Source organism: Mustela putorius, unplaced genomic scaffold, assembly GCF_011764305.1.
Source record: "Mustela putorius furo isolate JIRA1106 unplaced genomic scaffold, ASM1176430v1.1 tig00003942_pilon_pilon_pilon, whole genome shotgun sequence".
Classification (NCBI taxonomy): Eukaryota; Metazoa; Chordata; class Mammalia; order Carnivora; family Mustelidae; genus Mustela; species Mustela putorius.
In genome coordinates this window covers 16039350-16058289 of record NW_025422087.1, presented here as the reverse complement: position 1 = coordinate 16058289, position 18940 = coordinate 16039350, and the positions used below count along the sequence as shown (strand labels likewise).

The following is an 18940-nucleotide window of genomic DNA, read 5'->3' as shown; positions in this document are numbered from 1 at the left end:
TATTTTGACAAAACCCAAGTTCACTAATTTTTTTCTATATTCTGTGTCCTTAGTTGCCGTTTTCTTGGTCCCATTTTTTGCCCTCTCTGTGATGATAATGTCTCTCATTCATTAAGCATCCTCTCTTGCGCATCTTTACTTTGTCAACCCTTTTCTTGCTCCTTCCCCTTGACCTGAAAATCACCCAACCTTCATTTTTCACATCAAAGGTATTTTAGCTTGTGTTCTGCTGCTGGCCCTGTGTTTTATTCCTGTTCCTGACCTTCACAAGTAATTTCCCAGTTTCAAATTCCAGAGACGGCTTCTCAGTCCTCAAATTACTTGATTTCTCTTTAGTATTTGATGATGTTGTCTACCAGTTCCTCAATATGGGGACTCTCTTGATACTGTATCTTTCTCTACTCTCATAATTTCCTTCTGACTTCTCTAGATTGTGCTTCTGTCTTATTTTGACCATTCTTCCCTCCTGCCCACTAAGGAGTAGGCCAGTTGTGTTCTTGGAATTTTGTTTCCTTTGCATTTTGTTGATGATGGTCGTTCATTCCCACCACTGGTATTACTCTCTGGAGAAAATAAGCTCCCAGATATCTCTATCATCGTTCTCTCTTCATCACTCCAGATTGACTTTCCCAAATGCTTTCCGAGGTTCTTCATGGTCTCTTCTGTTCTTCGAAGCGGATTCTTCTTCACTTGATACGGCTCTTCTTCCTGTGTTCTGTGTTAAATGACCTCATTGTCTGAGGTATTTACACTTAAAACCCAAGTCTTTTGTCTTAGCTCATATCTTTTCCTTTTACTCGTTCTACATACGATTTGGGACAACTGGATCTCTCTGTTCTTTCACAATATCCCTCTGTCCCATGCCAGTTAATACTGCATTGGTGAGGGCCTTATTCTTTTTCCCGAGACCGGATGCCTTCCATTTTCTGCTACTCTTAATTCTGTGTTTAAGTTCAGTCCACATACTGCTGCAAAATAAATCACATCTCTGATCTTATTTCTGTGCTCATAAACTTTCAGTGACACCCCATTGCTTATTGAATAAGGTTTGGAAATCTTGACAGTGGCATTTCGGGGCCCTCTATTTTTTTCTTTTTTTTTTTTTTAATCTACCTTTATCGAATTTACTGTCACTTGGGTACCTGGGTGGCTCAGTCAGTTAAGCGTCTATCTTCAGTTCAGGTCATGATCTCAGGGTCCTGGGATTGAGTCCCCATCGGGCTCCCTGCTCAGTGAAGAGCCTTCTTCTTCCTCTCTCTCTGCTACTCCCCCTGCTTGTGTGCTTGCACACTCTCTCTTTCTCAAATAAATCAAATCTTTAAAAAAAAAATTTATTCTCAAAATTGCTTAAATCAGACCAGGTCGAATATAGCCCTAGAACCCAGTCATTTTTCTTTTTTCCCTATTATGCTTTGCTCTTTCTGAGCAATCAAAAGAGCACTTCCACCCCATCAAGCACCAGCCTTTTTGTCTATAGCTATGCTGGTATGGGCTGCTATCCCTGTGAAACAGTGGATAAACTGTACCTCTCCACTAAGGCCTCTCCCCCTTCTCATGTTCCTAATATCATCTTGTCAAGTATATCATTCCAGTATCCTCTGTTTCTTATATGGCCAAGTTGTCTTCTCTACTGGAGTATTTCTGTCAACATACAGACATCCTATTACTCTTGTCAACATAACCCCCTTGAACAATATTTGCCATCCACCTACTACTGTTTTTGTCCTTTTTTTTTTTTTTTTTTTTAAAAAAAAAAAAAACATGCTCTGAACTTACTGCAGTCAGGCATTTATCTCTATTGTTCAACGAAAACTGTTTTGTCAAGGTCACAGGTGACTTCCATGAAGTTAATTCCAGACATAACTTCTTGGTTCTCACTTGTTTGACCTGTTAGCAGCATTTAATGTTGTTGTTCACTTTCTGATCCTCTTAACGCTTTTTTCACTTGACTTTCCTATTTTCCTTCTCATTTTATGGGACCCTCCTTTGAGCTTTGAGCCTCCTTTGCTAATTTCTCATCTCTATAGCCTCTCACTTTTGGATTGCTCCCAGAGTTTAATACATGTATCTCTTTTCTAATTATACCCATGTCCTAGATAACATTGTCTAGACTCATAAGTTTAAATATTATTTATATGACTCACAAATTTACTATATTTTGTCAGTTCTGAAGCCCACGTTTCTTTTGATCTTATCATTTCTGAAATTGGAATGCATCTGTGTAATGACATGTAACACTCTTTTTATTTTGGTGACACATAAAATAATGGTGTATTTTGCAATTGATTTAGATTCTGTGAAACATGTAGTATATCCAGCCCATACTTTCTTCCTGAATTCTTTTGTATATCCACCTCCTTGTTCAGCATGCAGCAGGCCTACTTGAATATCTAGTAATTTCAAACTTAGGGGCACCTGAGTAGCTCAGATCGTTAAGCGTCTGCCTTTGGCTCAGGTCATGATCCCAGGATCCTGGGATGGAGCCCCACGTTGGGCTTCCTGCTCAGCAGGGAGTCTACTTCTCCCTTCCTTCTGCCTCTTCCCCTGCTTTTGCTCTCTCTGTCTCTCTGTCAAATAAATAAATTTAAAAATCTCAAAAAAGGGGGGTGCACTTGGGTGGCTTAGTGGGTTGAGCCTCTGCCTTCGGCTCAGGTCATGGTCTCAGGGTCCTGGGGATCCAGCCCTGCACTGGGCTCTCTGCTCAGCAGGGAGCCTGCTTCCTCCTCTCCTTCTGCCTGCTGCTCTGCCTACTTGTGATCTCTCTCTTTGTCAAATAAATAAATAAAATCTTTATTAAAAAAAATAATTTCAAACATTCTGTCTAAAAGTGAGTTCCAGGTACCTTAACACACACCCCACCTTCCTTTCCTTTTAGTGGCAACTCCAACCTTCCATTTCATTTCCTCAGTCCAAACACCTTGGAGATCTCTTCAACTCTTCTTTCTCATGTGTGGTACCTCTGATCCAGCAGCATACCCTGGAGGTCCTTCCCTTTAAAATCCATGTAGAATCCATCTGCTCATCACCTTCACTGCTACCATCCTCACTCTCTTCAGGGATTACAGAATCGCCTCCTGTTCTCAGTCTGGTTTTAGCATAGGAGCTAGAGTGATCCTGTTAGCAGTCTGCTCATAAATTCTCCAGAACTGATTGAGCCCTGTGTTGGGTTCCACACTCAGCATGGAGTCGTCTTCAGATTCTCCCCCTTGCCCTGCTCGCACACGTGTGTGCTCTCTCGCTCACTCTCTAAAAATAAATGAAATCTTAAAGAATTCTCCTATGCTTTCCATTGTTCAGTAAAAGTGAAAATCTTTCCTGTGACCTCACATGATCTGGGGTTCTTGCCTCTTTCTAAGCTTATTTTCTATTCTTTTCCACCTAACTCACTCTTTTTCAGTTTCACCCCTGTGGAACATGCCAGGCATACTCCCATATCACCGTCTTTCCACTTACTCTTTTTCCCTAGAACATTTTTGTCCTAATGTATCCACAAGGCACACTCATCCCATTTTTTCAGGTCTTTAATCAAATGTAACCTTCTCAAGGAGACCTTCTCAGGCCACCCAGTCTAAAATTTTATACATAACCTGTCCCACCCCCTTTCCGTGTTCTATTTATTCAAGTCATCATTATCTAAATTGTTTTATTTTGATTATCTTATTTACTGTCTGTCTCCTCTGCTTGGATATAATGGGTTTTTGTTTTGATCACTGTTGCTTCCCTAGCAACTAGAACAATACCTGGGACTTAGTAGATGTTCCCAACAATACTTTGTTGTATGACGGTTCTCTTCACCTTTTCTAGATATTCTTTTTTTTTTTTCAAGTGAAACTCCCATGTGTTCTTCAAAGCCTTATTCACAGCCATCACCTAGAAGTCTTTCAGAGTGTCTCCAGTGGGAAGTCCTCTCTGTATTTGTGTTCTCAATTTTTATATTTTCTCCTAGAGAACATTTTGTATTTGTGGTTAACTTTTCCTTTATAAAAATCACAGCACTGTCACTAGACAAATATTAAATGAAGATGGTATAGCAGAGTTGCTTTATATAATGACTCTTCTATTCAGTTTCTTTAAACATTCTGTTTACCAGTACGTCATCTATGCAGAATTTCAAAATGGACATTACAAATTGGCTAGTCCACAGTTAACTTTTGTTTGGTCCACACAGTGTTGGGCTGCACAATATTCTAAATTTTTTAGGTAAAAAACTTAAAACTGGGCAATTTCACATGAAAATCTCAAATTTTAGTTCCCTAGGGAACAGCAGTATATCGGGAGTGCCATCCTTGCATCGTCACATAACAGCAATCAGCTGAAGTTGAATCGTAACCATTACCTTAGATGGGGGCCGCACTCTCCAGTTCAGCACAGTCCCTGCCTCTTATCTCTCTGTTGTCATTCCCAACCCTAAGTGTCTAATGGTGGTCGCCATTTATTGTCTGGCCTACTTAATTTATGTTACGTTCCCTGTCCCTGTAGTTACTTTAGTTTAAAGTCCATTCCTTAAAATGATTTTTAGGAGAATATGTTATTACCTGAAAAGCTGTATGAAGCCTAACTTAATTTCACTGAAGGGCTGACACTAACCCTTTCATTAGTTTAATATTGGACAAAATACTGAATAACATCATTTTAAAATGCTTTTTAATTTGTTGTGTAGATGCTCCTCCTCCTACTTGGGAGCAGCTAGAAAATGGGCTGGTTGCTGTGCGGACTGTGGTACATGGGCTAGTAGACTATATCCAGAACCATAGCAAAAAGGGAGCAGATCAACAGCAGGTAAGGGGGACGTTGGAAACTTAGAAGTAAGCCACTGTGGGTGTTACGACAGATACAAACAAAACCAACAAGATGACATGAGTATTTTGAGACTCTGACTATAGAAACTATAAATTAGTTTAATATGGCTTATAGCTAATTTAATGGATTAGTGTGGTAATTTTATCTGGCAACAATGGAATTAAATAATCCTGTTAGTTGTACTGGAGTCATTTTTCACTTTGGATGTGTAGTAGCATTTGATTCTGTGCTAAAGGTTCTATGTTAAATAAAATGATCCTCATTGGTTACTGTTACATTATAGTTTGATAATATATATCACTTTTTAATGCTGTATCTGTCCAGTACTGTTCATATATTTGTAAATGCTTCTTCTGTAGTAGTAGTTTAACATTTTCATTCATATAAGGTCTGTTGTGCAAGTGGGCCAGATTTTTCTTCAAATACTTTGAAGTATACAGCAGTAAAATGTAACAGCTAGTGTTATGGCTACAGTTTTTTCATTTTATTCTGCTCTTGGGGATTTATGTTAGGTTTGTGCTAGATCTTTTATTTTGCCATAGTAAGCTTGTGAAATTAAAGCTTTGTTATCAATTTATCTGGTTCAGGTAAATATTAACAATAGGTTATTCAGTATTTCTTTTTTCTTTGAGAGGCATGAAACATTAAGTTCCATTCACTATCCTGCTGAGTAGCGGGGCACCTGGCTGACTTGGTAGAGCATGCGACTCTTGATCTCAGGGTTGTGAGTTCGAGCCCCCATATTGGGTGTAGAGATTACTTTAAAATAAAATCTTCTTTTAAAAAACTATCCTGCTGAGTAGAATAATATGGATACATTTTTCCTAAATAATCTAAGCATAGATCAGACTTTATTTTATGATAAGAAATACAATATTAAAAACTTTTTCATGTTTTATTAGACATCATGAAGAACGTAACAATAAGATTAATCTTTTAAGTTCTATCGATAGGTGATAAAATGAATAAAATTTCCTTTAGCCTAGTATTGTGTTTGATACTTTTGTTAACTCCCAAGTCTGTCCTCCTTTCTTATACTAGAAAATAATAATTTCATTTGTACTTGTAGAGATACTGTAAGTCCTTGATAAGTTCTTCTGCATATCAAGAATTGGTTACAGAGTATAGTGGTTATAGAGCCCACTGTAGACTTGTGTTGTGTCATAGGAAAACCTAATTGTAAATATAGCTAATACTACACATTGTCCAAAACAAATATTAGAACACATATTAAACATTGGAAAGCCCTAAACTCCAGTGGTTTGTTTTTCCATTATAAACCTGGAAGGAAAATGATAAAGCTGTCATAGATTTAATCTAGGAGTTACATGATGCTACATTTTGGAGAATTAATGCCAACATATCAAAAAATCAGGACCCCGTTCTTTATAATTAATTTATTTTTGGACTCTGAGACTGTAGACAGAATGGCTTTCTAACACTTTTGCTCTGGGCAGTCTAGATAATTGTGTGAGTTAGTTTGAGTCCGTGTCTAATGTTTTAACTTTGGTCTCAGCCTCCACAGCATAGCAAATATAAAACATACATGTGTCGAGATATGAAGCAGAGAGGAGGATGCCCTCGTGGGGCCAGCTGTACATTTGCACACTCACAGGAGGAACTGGAGAAGTAAGTGTGAAAGTTGTGAAACTCAACCTTCTAATAACTTGTTATGAAATAAGGTAGAGTTACTAAGTAGAATAATTTGCCACTGTTAGGAAACAGAAAAGGAGCAGCTACATTCTCTTTAATGAATGGGAAAAGTTCAGAAAGTAATACAGATATTTTAAAAAAGAAAACCAAGGCAGTTTCTTCAGCTTTAATTATATTGTGCCCACAGATAGAAAACTAAATATAGAAGTGAGTCATTTGCACTACCAAAAAAAAATTAAACTCTAAAAATTTTCATTAATTTTAACTGATTTTAACTAGTTGAATAATGTATTTCCAATTGAAAAATTTGCCCTTTGTTCTATTTACCAAATTATTTTATTACCAGGTGTAACTTCACAGACTGTTTTAAATTTCAAAGATCAGATAATTCCAATGATGGTACATTTTCCAGCACATAGTAGAAAGAAAAGAAAAGAAAACCTTTTAATTTTTTTTATAAAGCCAGTGTAACATTGCCACTAAACTTGATAAAGATAGGACAATTGAAGAAAATACCAATCCGTCTTCACATGTTAATATTTTTAAAATCCCAAGTATTAGAATTCAATAATACATTAAAGTAGACACCATGAAATGCAAAGACAACACAGTATAGTTACTTTAGGGTTAGAATCAAATGTTCATAATAGATCAAAATTATTTAATAGAAGAAAGCTGTTATAGACACTTCCTCAGCATAATTGTATCTTAAAAGCTAGTATGATTACATGATGCTCAACTTGTAAACTATTAGATTCAGTCTCATTCAAGTTGAAAGTAAGACAAAATTTAGTAGTGGTAAGACTACTACTTCAGTGAAATCTCAGAATATTAACATGAGGATTGTTAGGACCTAACAAAATCACTCACTGAGAAAAGTAAATATGTACAAATAGCCAGAAAATTTCTGAAAAAATAAGTTTCAACAGATTAGACTAACAACTATTAAGGTGTATCATGAGCTGCAGTGCACAAAGACTGTGGTGTTAGCATAGGAACAGATAGAACCATGAAATACGATGGAAAATCTAGAAAGAATACCAGACACAATAGGAACTGAGCGTTTGTGCTGAAGGTGGCATTTCATCAGTAACAAAGAAGATGACATGGAAACAACTCCTATCCATTTGAAAAATAATTAGAACTCAATTCTTACCTTTATATCAAAATGAATTATAAAGGCTTTAGAGATTTAAATCTTTAAGAAGGCAACTGTACTTAGAGATCTTTTCTGTTGTTACTTAATCTTATAATAGGAAAGAATTTTTGGAAGACAACCCAGCATCCATGAAAGAGAAGATTGATGAATATGATTACATAAAAATAATCTAAGATGTGGCCCAAACACCACAATTAAAAATAAAAGATTGGTGGGGAAATGAGGACTGACATCCCCAATATAAAATGAGTTACTACACATTTGTAAGGAGAAGAACCAGTAAATACAGGGATCATGAACGATAGGCAGTTCATAGAAGAATACTAAAAAAAAAAGTGTAAAACAATGTCACCTTCACTGATTGTTTGAATACAAATGAAAACAAAATTTTCAGGGGCACCCATATGGCTCAGGCAATGAAGCAGTAGGATTCTTGGTTTCCGCTCAGTTCATGATTTCAGAGTCCTGAGATGGAAGGGCAAGGGTGTCAGGCTCCCCGCTCTGCCAGAGTCTGCTAATCCCTCCCCCACACCCTCCATGCATGTGTATGCATGTATGTTGTGTGCTTCCTAAGTAAAGTCTTTTTTAAAATGACATTTTGAACTAGCAAATTAATAGAGACTGTGATACTACCTAGTGTTCGATGAAATAATAGAAAAGGCCATTTCTTTTATTACCATTAGAAGTTACAATAGTTTTAGAGCATTATAACAATTTCTAATGTACATACATTAGACTTATAATTCTCTTCTGGTTAGTCACACAAGGATGCAAGGACATTACATAAGTATCCATTACTGCATTGTTTTAATAGCAAAAAATTAGAAACAACCTAAAATGTACCAACATACAGGAATATCCAAGTTACAAAGTAGGAGAAGTTACTCATATATGACCCTATTTCTGTTCATAATAGTCTTACATACATATTAATCTGAAGGCAGGGTATAGAGGGAAAAGTCTGTATGATTATGTACCAAACTGTTTACAGTGGTTACACCTAAGGAGTATTGTCTCCTCTCCACCCCTCTGAAATTTGTCAGATATGGGAAACATTCGGGAAAAAAACATTATTCTTAAGGGGGTTTGTTTTTGAGATACTTTTTCAGTGTCCTAACAGGTGTAAATAGATTTTCTTTCACTGTTGAGGAACAAGGGTACTGAATTCGGATGGCTTAATAGTTTTACTGTGGTTAGATTTAGAATCTACATGCTTTTTATACCCCAGTGTCTGTTTAAATTTGGGCATTATTCTGTATTGTTTATATTCATCCACTTTTAAAATAATTTCAATTTTGTGTAGGTGCACATTAACATGAGAATCTTGGAATCATATCAGATACAAAGTACTATTCTTAATTTAAAAATTTTAATGGAATAAATGGTAAATTTTTCTCTGCACACTGGCTTTTTGTTTTATTGTTAATTTATAATACAGGTTAACTGTATCCTAAGGCATATGAGGGAAAGCTAAAGTAAGATATTTCAGAAACTGTCCTCTAAAGATTTTTCTACCCCCTCCAATGTTTCAGAAATAGAAATTATAGTAAAAGTAAGTTATAATGCAGATATTACTTAATATGATCTATGATATTATAAATACTCATTATAAGGAATTTTATACTTAGTGTGTTGCCTGAGATTTTGTAGTATCTACACACACAAAGTTGATAGCTATGGCTGATGTTTCAAGAGAATTTCTAGAAAGTAATGTTCTTAGTATCTTTTCCTTTGATCTGTTTCTCAAATACATTTTAGTTCTTGGTTTTGTTTTTATAATTTTGGGTTTTGGTGTGTGACTTTGCTTTCTGTGTAGGTTTCGTAAAATGAATAAACGCCTAGTTCCCAGAAGACCCCTGAGTGCCTCTTTGGGTCAACTTAATGAGGTGGGCCTGCCTTCAGCAGCTGTCCTTCCAGATGAAGGCGCAGTGGATCTGCCTAGCAGAAAAACCCCTGCTCTGCCAAATGGAATTGTATCAGCAGGGAGTACAGTAACACAGCTGATTCCACGAGGGACAGATGCCACCTATGATTCTAGTCTGAAGCCAGGAAAGATAGATCATCTGAGCAGTAGCGCCCCTGGATCTCCTCCTGACCTGTACGTCATTTTTCCTAGCTGTTATTTAAAGTTTCTTCTTTACAAAGTAGAGGGAAGAAAGAATAACTAGAGTTTAATTAAAAAAACAAACAACCCACTTCATTTTTGGTTTTATTTTGTTCTTTATTTCCTGTTTTAGTGATTTTTTAAGAAACAATTAGCATAAATGAACTAAGATCAAAGTTTATGAAATTTGTAGAAGAACGGACTGTTGGGGGGGAAAGTTTCCCAAATTAAGGCTTTTTAAAAAAAAACATTTTACAATTTGTATATATTAGAAGTATTTTTGAGACCTTTAACTTGACTTGTAGAATCTTACTCCTTTAGGCTAGAATCTGTCCCTAAGAGTATTTCTGCTTTACCTGTGAATCCACATCCTGTACCTCCAAGGGGGCCAACAGATTTGCCTCCAATGCCTGTCACCAAACCACTTCAGATGGTACCACGAGGTTCTCAGTTATACCCAGCACAGCAGGCAGATGTTTATTACCAGGATCCTCGAGGAGCTGCTCCACCATTTGAACCAGCACCGTATCAGCAGGGTAATGATCTTTTATGTTGCTCTCTTTCCTTAGGAGTTATGAGAATAATTCTAAGAAAGAGTGATCATATTTGCAGCAGGCTCAAGATAAATAAATGCGTTTATGTGATCCTTTGGAACAAGCAGAGATTTTATGACCAACTAAATAGTATAAAATAAGTGAATTAACAGAGGTATATCAAGCAAACTGCCTATCACGGGAAGCTAGTTGTATATTAAATATGTACATATAGTTATGTATAGTTACACAAGTCACCCAAGTAAACAATAGAAACTTACTTAAGGCAGTATATATTTTCCTTACCAAAATTTTCTTCAAGCGTGCGAAAGAATTTTAATATTATAGTGAGTATAAATTAAACACACAGAGTATGTTTTTCTTGGTTTCATTTATCACCTAATTTTTTGGGGGGGGGTCATGTTTTATATACTAAAAAAAAGTAGCACACATACTGTAGAGAGTTAATAGTGTAGAATCAATATTAGTAAAGAAATAGTATAAGTAAACATACCTTATATATGCTTGTATTTGTGCTAAAAATTAAGCATTCAGTTGTGGTTAATGTTAATGTGATAGAGATTAATGCAAGACTCAAGGGAGATCACTGAGAACTTGCAGAATCAAAAAGACTTTATGAAAGAATGCCCTAAAAGTATAGGAATAAAAAGATAAATTTATGAATGGATTGCAAAGATGACAGTCTAGAGTTGAGGAGGAATGAGGGGACTTGGTAAACCAGGTGTGATTATTGAGGCCTGTATTAGTGTGGTGGGAAAGAAGAAGAAGGGATTTGAGAAAATAGTCAAATTTGGGAAATTAGCCAGCTTTAATGACAATACTAGTTATGGATAGTGAAGGAGTGGAGATGACGGAGGCTTCACATATACAACTCCTGTGCAAAATAGGAACACTGATTTTTAAAGTGTTGGGTCTCTGTCAGAGAGAGAGAGGTGCTATTATTTTTTTAATAATAAAATTATTGTGTGGTGCTATTATTTTTTTAAACTGAAGTAGATTAAAAGTGTCCTCCATTTCCTTTTCCCAAGGTTGTCTCAATTTTGAATTAGTAATGTCTTCTCTGCTTCCTAAAGAATAGCTTTAAATTGGTATGGCATTATTACTGCATGAAAAAATATGATGAAAGTTTTTTGTGCCAAAGTTCCTTTGGGCCATCCATCATAGGAAATACTCATCTACTTTTGTTAAGATGACCTTAAATACACTGTATCAGTCAAGGTCCATAGTCAGAGATCAGAAATCATGGTTGCTGTATTGAGCAGAAAGAGGTTGATTGCAGGGAGTTGAGGTGTCTATAGAATCCGTGGAAGTACTGCAAAAGCAGGCTGAAGGTAGGCCTGGAGGAGTGAGTCCCAGAAGCAGATACTGAAAAAGCCTGTTAATAGTGAGGAAGCAGGGCACCTGGGTGGCTCAGTTGGTTAAGCAACTGCCTTCGGCTCAGGTCAGATTCTGGAGTCCTGGGATCAAGTCCCGCATCGGGCTCCCAGCTCCACGTGGAGTCTGCTTCTTCCTCTGACCTTCTCCCTTCTCATGCTTTCTTTCATTCTCTCTCTCTCAGATGGATAAATAATAAAATCTTTAAAAAAAAAAAAAAAAGTGTGGAAACAGGGCACCTGGGTGGCTCATTTGTTAAGCGTCTGCCTTCAGCTCAGGTCATGACCCCAGGGTTCTGGGATGGAGCCTGCTTCTCTCTCCCTCTGCCTCTCCTCCAGTCTGTGCATGCACAGTCTCTCTCTTGCATGCATGCACACTCTCTCTCAAATAAATCTCTAATTTAAAAAAAAAAAAAAAGGGCGCCTGGGTGGCTCAGTGGGTTAAGCCGCTGCCTTCGGCTCAGGTCATGATCTCAGGGTCCTGGGATCGAGGCCCTCATCGGGCTTTCTGCTCAGCAGGGAGCCTGCTCCCCCCCTCTCTCTCTGCCTGCCTCTCTGTCTACTTGTGATCTCTCTCTGTCAAATAAATAAATAAAATCTTTTAAAAAAGGGGGGGGGCAATAGGAAAAGGAAGCATGGGTCCTATCTGTGTGCCAGGATCATATCACTTGAAGCCAAAGTCTAAAAATTGGGAAGCCACTGCTACAACTCTTGTCTCCAGAGCTCTGCAGCAGCAGAATTGATCTGTGTGTGCCACATTCCTTTCCACTTAACTCCATTTCACATTCAGATTTCATGTGAGTGATTTGTGGAACCTGAATTTCAGGGAAATGTAATCTTTAACTTTCCAATATTTGCGTTGCATTAAGGCATAGCAGAAAAGATAGTCAAACAACTGAGAGAGCCAATCTGCTATTATAAATTATCAATAGATTAGTTTTTTCAATGACTTTTAAGGATTAAGGTTAATTTTTGTTTATTTTTTCATAAAACTAACCTGACTATGGCAGAGGGGAAAACATATAAAGAAATGAGTGGATTATTAATTCTTTAGTGTTGATGTATATTAAAAGGAAAAATATAGAAAAATAGATTGGCTTATTGTTGCTTTTGGTTCCTTTTTTGTATTGTACAGGTATGTACTATACTACACCACAGTGTGTGTCTCGCTTTGTCAGACCTCCACCATCTGCTCCTGAACCTGGTCCTCCCTACTTGGATCATTATCCGCCCTATCTCCAAGATCGTGTAGTCAACTCTCAGTATGGCACCCAGCCACAGCAGTACCCACCTATGTACCCACCACACTATGACGGCCGCCGAATGTACCCTGCTCAGTCTTACACAAGAGAGGAGATTTTCCGAGAAAGTCCTATACCCATTGAGGTTCCACCTGCTGCAGTACCATCCTATGTACCAGAATCCAGAGAAAGATACCAACAGATGGAGGGTTACTATCCAGTGGCTCCTCATCCAACTCAGATCAGACCTTCGTACAGAGTATGCTGGTTTTTTTTTTTTCTTACTATGTAGATTTAATTTGATTATAGGTTGCAGTGATTTATCTTTTTGCCATGTTAGTAACCCTTTGTTCGATCAATCCATTTTTACGAGAAAGCTTCCCCCTTCCTTTTTTTCCCATCTTTTCACAATTTGGGCAGAGTTGTTTTTTTGTTTTGGGTTTTCTTTTTTTTAACTTAATATTAAAGGGAAAAAAAAATCCTACCCCACTCCCTCTAACCCTACTTAGTTTCAGAACTTTAGTTTTATTAACATTTCTAGATCCACATTTGACCTTTGAGCAATGCAGGCATTAAAGTGCGCAGTGCCCCCCATGCAGTTGAAAAACACGTGTAACTTTTGACTCTCCAAAAACTTAACTACTAATAGCTTACTGTTGACCAGAAGCCTAACATAAACTGTCAGTTAACACATATTTTGTATGTTGTATGTATTATATGCTGTATTCTTAAAATATGGTAAGCTAGAGAAAAGAAAATGTTATTAAAGTCATTAGAGAAAATATATTTACAGAACTGTTTTTATTGAAAAAAAATCCATGTGTAAGTGGCCCTGTGCAGCTCAAGCATCAAATGTATTTGAAATTATGGTCTCTGGCCAAGGAAAAGAAATTTAAATTTGCTCTTTGGGAAAACCTCAAGAGTTTTGAAGGGCTTTGTTTTATTTTGCTTTGTTTTACTAAGCCTTAGTATGTTTAGATACTGATATGAACACATAAAACCTATTCAAAATATGTGCTAAATGAGCTAATGTGTTTTGAAATTCTTTTTCAGTTTTTACTAATCTTTGCATTTCCAGGACTCTCCTTATAGCCGGCTTCCTCCTCCTCCTCCTCAGCCCCATCCTAGTCTAGATGAGCTACATCGAAGACGAAAGGAAATAATGGCCCAGCTAGAGGAAAGGAAGGTCATCTCTCCACCTCCTTTTGCACCTTCGCCAACATTGCCTCCTACCTTTCATCAAGAGGAAGTAAGCACATCATTTTTATTTTATTATTATTATTTTTTAAAGCTTTTGTTTGTTTCTTTGACAGATAGAGATCACAAGTAAGCAGAGGGGCAGACAGACAGAGAGAGAGAAAGAAGCATGCTCCCCGCCGAGCAGAGAGCCTGACCTGGGGCTCGATCCCAGGACCCTGGGACCATGACCCGAGCCAAAGGCAGAGGCCGCAATCCACTGAGCCACCCAGGCACCCCAAGCACATCATTTTTAGTCTCATTTATCATTTTTTCCTTCATCAGTTGTTTGTTGCAGGTCTTATTTAAGTATTAAGTAATCTTGGCTATTTCTAAAATTATGAAGATACTTTTTTTGTGTTTCTTCTAAAAGGTTTATTTTATTTTACATTTAGATCTACTGTCCATCTAGAATTGATTTGTGTTACTGTGTTAGGCGTAGAGATCCATTTTTTTCCCCAAAGGATATCTCATTGATCTAGTACCATTTAATGAAAAGACACTTTTCCCTAGTGTCCAGAAGTCACCATAATCATAATCCAGTAACCTTTGTCATAATCAGGTGACTATAAATGTTTCTGGACTCTTTTGTTTCATTGATTTATTTCTTTGCACCAATACCACATTGTTTTAGTATAGTTTTATAACAGATGGCTAATGAGTACTTCAAATAATACGGCTAAGCCAAATTCAGTTATACTGTAAGCATAAAATGTACACTGGATCTGAAGATTTAGTACACCCCAGGAATACATCATTTCATTAATTTCCTTTTTTCATTAATGAATTTCTTAATTACATATTAAAATGATAATACTTTAGCAGTGCCTTGGGTAGCTCAGTTGCTTAAGCATCCAATTCTTTTTTTTTTATATAAGACTTATTTACTTAGCATCCAATTAGTGATCGCAGCTCAGGTCTTGATCTCAGGGTCATGAATTCAAGCCCCATGTTGGGCTCCACACGGGGCATGAAGCCTACTTTAAAAAAAAAATGAGAATACTTTGGATGTATTAGATTAAACAGAATGTATTATTAAAATTAATTTTACCTGTTTATTTTTTTTTATGTGACTCAGAAATTTAAAAAATTCTATATGTAGGTCTCATTGTATTTCCATTGGGATTGAGCCTGCTTCTTCCTCTTCCTCTGCTCCTCCCCTCCCCCTGGTACTCTCTCAAATAAATAAATAAATGTAAATACATACATTATAGGGATACAAAACATAGAGAAATTTCTCCAAAATCCCATTTTATGTATCATTGTAAGTTTATTATAAGTTTCAACTTTCTAAATATATTTTAACCCTTGTGTGCATAAACTAACCTATTACTTTTTAATAGAATCATTTAGTAATATATCCTGTGGGTTTGTTTATATTTACATTTTTTGTTTATTGTTTTTACTTGACCAATTATCCTGTATATTTTTTTTGTCAGTATATAAATTTATCTAGTTCTTTTTAACAGCCACATAATATATTAGGGTGGGGCCGGGTAAGCACTCTTGTTAATAGGTCATATCTTTAAAAAGCTAGCTGTTCTACATGAAGTTATCATGTGAAGGAGAAATAAAGAGATAAAATTTTTAAGTCAAGTTAGGACAAAACAGTTTATAAACAATAGAAATGGGAATTGTGGGTGAAAATGATTAATATTTATGAACAGCAAAACCCTCTGTCACTATAGAAAACCAGTAATGATGACTCCGAAAAGAGTTTTGTTTTTTTTTTAAGATGGGGGAGGCAGGGGCGCCTGGGTGGCTCAGTGGGTTAAGCCGCTGCCTTCGGCTCGGGTCATGATCTCAGGGTCCTGGGATCGAGTCCCGCATCGGGCTCTCTGCTCAGCAGGGAGCCTGCTTCCTCCTCTCTCTCTCTGCCTGCCTCTCTGCCTACTTGTAATCTCTCTCTGTCAAATAAATAAATAAAATCTTTAAAAAAAAAAAAAAAAGATGGGGGAGGCATAGAACCACTTAGATTCTGTCAGTAGCTCCTATGTTACCAGTATATCAATGTATATATATTCCTGATAAAGTTCTAGTCCTAGTACTGGCCTATAATGGTGTAGCCTTAAATCAGCTGTGTTCTCATATGGATCTGAGGAACATATGAGGTAGTATACTTAAAAAATACTTTGAAAACTGTAAAACTTTACACAAATGTCAGTATTGTGATTTTAATAAAAATACGTTAGACCTAGAATAGCTTTTCTTTTTTATATAGTTACTATATAATTTCAGGACTCATCAAGAAAATTCAGTATCTTACCCTTTTCACTTCACAGAATCAACCTAAGGACGAGAATTTATTTAAAATACGAATTAATGCTATTAAAGAGATTTCAGTTAAAAAGTTACTGCATCATGATGCACTATATAGAATATTTTAAGCTACATTTTAAGTAGTTTTTAATGCTCTTGTTTACCTGGAATGTTCTTAAAAGAAACAATGAGGAGTGTCCAGCAAAACTAGGACGTGGTACATATTAGTTTAAGTGTTGACTTCCATTGATAAAGAAGAAGATGAGTAAACCTCCTCAAAAATCCCATCTTCACTTGTGTATTTTTCATAGTCTACAAAAATCTTCTGTTGTAACAGATCAGATAATCATGTTGCTTTAGCCTATGGTGTTCGACGACATTCCTGCTTTTTCTGTGTTGTTACTTGTAAGACCCATTTTCTATACATATATATATACTTTTGTCCCCCCATCTGTAGTTTCTGGATGAAGACTTGAAGGTAGCTGGGAAATACAAAGGAAATGATTATAGCCAGTATTCTCCCTGGTCATGTGACACCATCGGCTCCTACATTGGAACCAAAGATGCAAAACCCAAAGATGTGGTGGCTGCGGGGAGTGTGGAAATGATGGTATGTCTGATACTAAGTCCTAATGAATACAAATGAAGATGAACCAGATGAATCAGGCCCCGTTAACAGTGTAGACACAAATAATTGAGATTTCCTTAAGAATTTCAGACCATATTCTATATGATGTGAATTGAATGATGTTTAAACTATATGGATTTTTGTTTCTTTCAGGTAAAGCATAAATCTTCTAATGCATATCTAGATAGACAAAGAAGATCATTTACTGTATTTCTGAGCAGCCAACAGTTAACCAAACAGCTGTTTAGAACCCAAATTAAATTATTTTGTATGATTAATCGGGATCTTGGATTTCTTGTTCAAGTAAATTAAAACTTTTACAGCTCTGAGGTTTAAAACAATGAAGTTGAATCTAATGAGCAGCAGTAGTATTTGAGTCAGAATTGTAGCTAGTAAGCTTCAAGAGAACTTGAAATACATAGAAATGTATTGTAATTGCTCAATTTTATTTTTATGTGTCTAATACTAAGCTTTATATATATATATAACTATCTTAATTGCTTCTTTATTTTTTAAAGAAATAAAACTTTATACAAGTAGTTAAATCTTCTTGTATATACCTCCCCAATCTCATTTTTCTTCCTTCCATCTTCCCTGGAGGTAACCTTTATCTTGAATTGAAACTTTATCATTTCATGGATACTTTTAGACTATTCCTAAACAATTTTGGTTTGTATGTTTATAGGCCTTATATATATTACATACTTCAACTTGCATTTTCATTCAACTTTGTTTTTGAGATGTATTCAAAGTTATAGGTCAGGTTCTTTAATTTTAACTGCTTTTATCAAATACCATTGTGTGATAACTGGTGTTGTATAGTAAATATATATACAAATTATTTCTTTTCCTGACTACAGGGAGTTTGCTCCTCCCTCTCCCTCTCCCTCTGCCCCGTTCCCTGTTCATGCTCTCTCTCTCTCTCTGAGAAATAAAATCTTCTTAAAATGGGTGGAGGATTATTATATTAAAACCAAAATTAACAAAATAAGACTCATTTCCTTAAATCTCTCAAAAATACAAATATTTGTCAACCTAACCTAGATAGAATTGAAAATCTCCCAAATGGTTGAAAGACCATTAGTGTGCATATAAATTATGTCAGAGTCTAAGTAGAACATGTTAAAATGCAGTTCCTAATTCGGTAAGACCAGGGTGGGACCTGAGATTCTGCATTTCCAATGAGTTCCCACATGCTGCTGCTGCTGCTGCTATTGGCCCTCAAACTATATTTTGAGCAACAAGGGCCTACCAGTTAGATTTCTTTTTCCATCTATCTTGGAACTTATTTCTAATTGGAATCTCTCTGAAACATTTGCATTGGCACTTCATATTTTTAGGCAGTGGTTTTCTAACTATTGAGTTTTGAAATTGATGGGTCTTTTTTATCTTAAGAATAATGTAGAATAACAATATAAATATAGGAGCACATACAGTAAGAGGTAAATATCTATCATGAAATTATATCTCTATATTAGAATGTATATACATGTACTGGGTCATGATGTAAGATGTATTTCTTATTGTGATCGGAGGTTTAAAAAGCAATGTTTACAATGACAAGCAAATTATTTTAGTCCTACCTATAAAGACATTATACTCTTTTTTTTTTTTTAAACCTTACCACAGAGCTGGAGGAAATGATGTTAGAGATCTAAGTGTAGGGTGGATTTCTCATTTTACTTTTTCCCAGAATGTGGAGAGTAAAGGAATGAGAGATCAGCGAATGGATCTTCAGAGAAGAGCAGCAGAAACCAGTGATGATGACCTTATCCCATTTGGAGACCGACCAACTGTATCTCGGTTTGGTGCCATCTCTCGAACCTCCAAAACAATATATCAGGGTGCTGGTCCAATGCAGGCCATGGCACCTCAAGGAGCTCCCACAAAACCTATTAATATTTCAGGTAAGAATCGAAGGTAATAAATGAAT

At 36.3% G+C, this 18940-nt stretch overlaps 1 protein-coding gene across 5 annotated transcripts in view; it reads left to right on the top strand.

Moving 5' to 3' along the window:
• The window catches only part of RC3H1 (ring finger and CCCH-type domains 1), an 81546-nt gene that overhangs the window by 48937 nt on the left and 13669 nt on the right, over window positions 1-18940 (top strand). For all 5 annotated transcript variants that reach the window (XR_006603587.1, XM_045069725.1, XM_045069723.1 and 2 more), the window contains 8 exons: window positions 4661-4779; window positions 6317-6429; window positions 9429-9710; window positions 10038-10252; window positions 12779-13143; window positions 13963-14133; window positions 16837-16989; window positions 18701-18914. Coding sequence is in view for 4 of the 5 variants with exons in the window: in XM_045069725.1 (XP_044925660.1) it covers window positions 4661-4779; window positions 6317-6429; window positions 9429-9710; window positions 10038-10252; window positions 12779-13143; window positions 13963-14133; window positions 16837-16989; window positions 18701-18914 (1632 nt within the window). In the remaining variant the exon portion in view is untranslated. The remainder of the gene's footprint in view (window positions 1-4660; window positions 4780-6316; window positions 6430-9428; window positions 9711-10037; window positions 10253-12778; window positions 13144-13962; window positions 14134-16836; window positions 16990-18700; window positions 18915-18940) is intronic.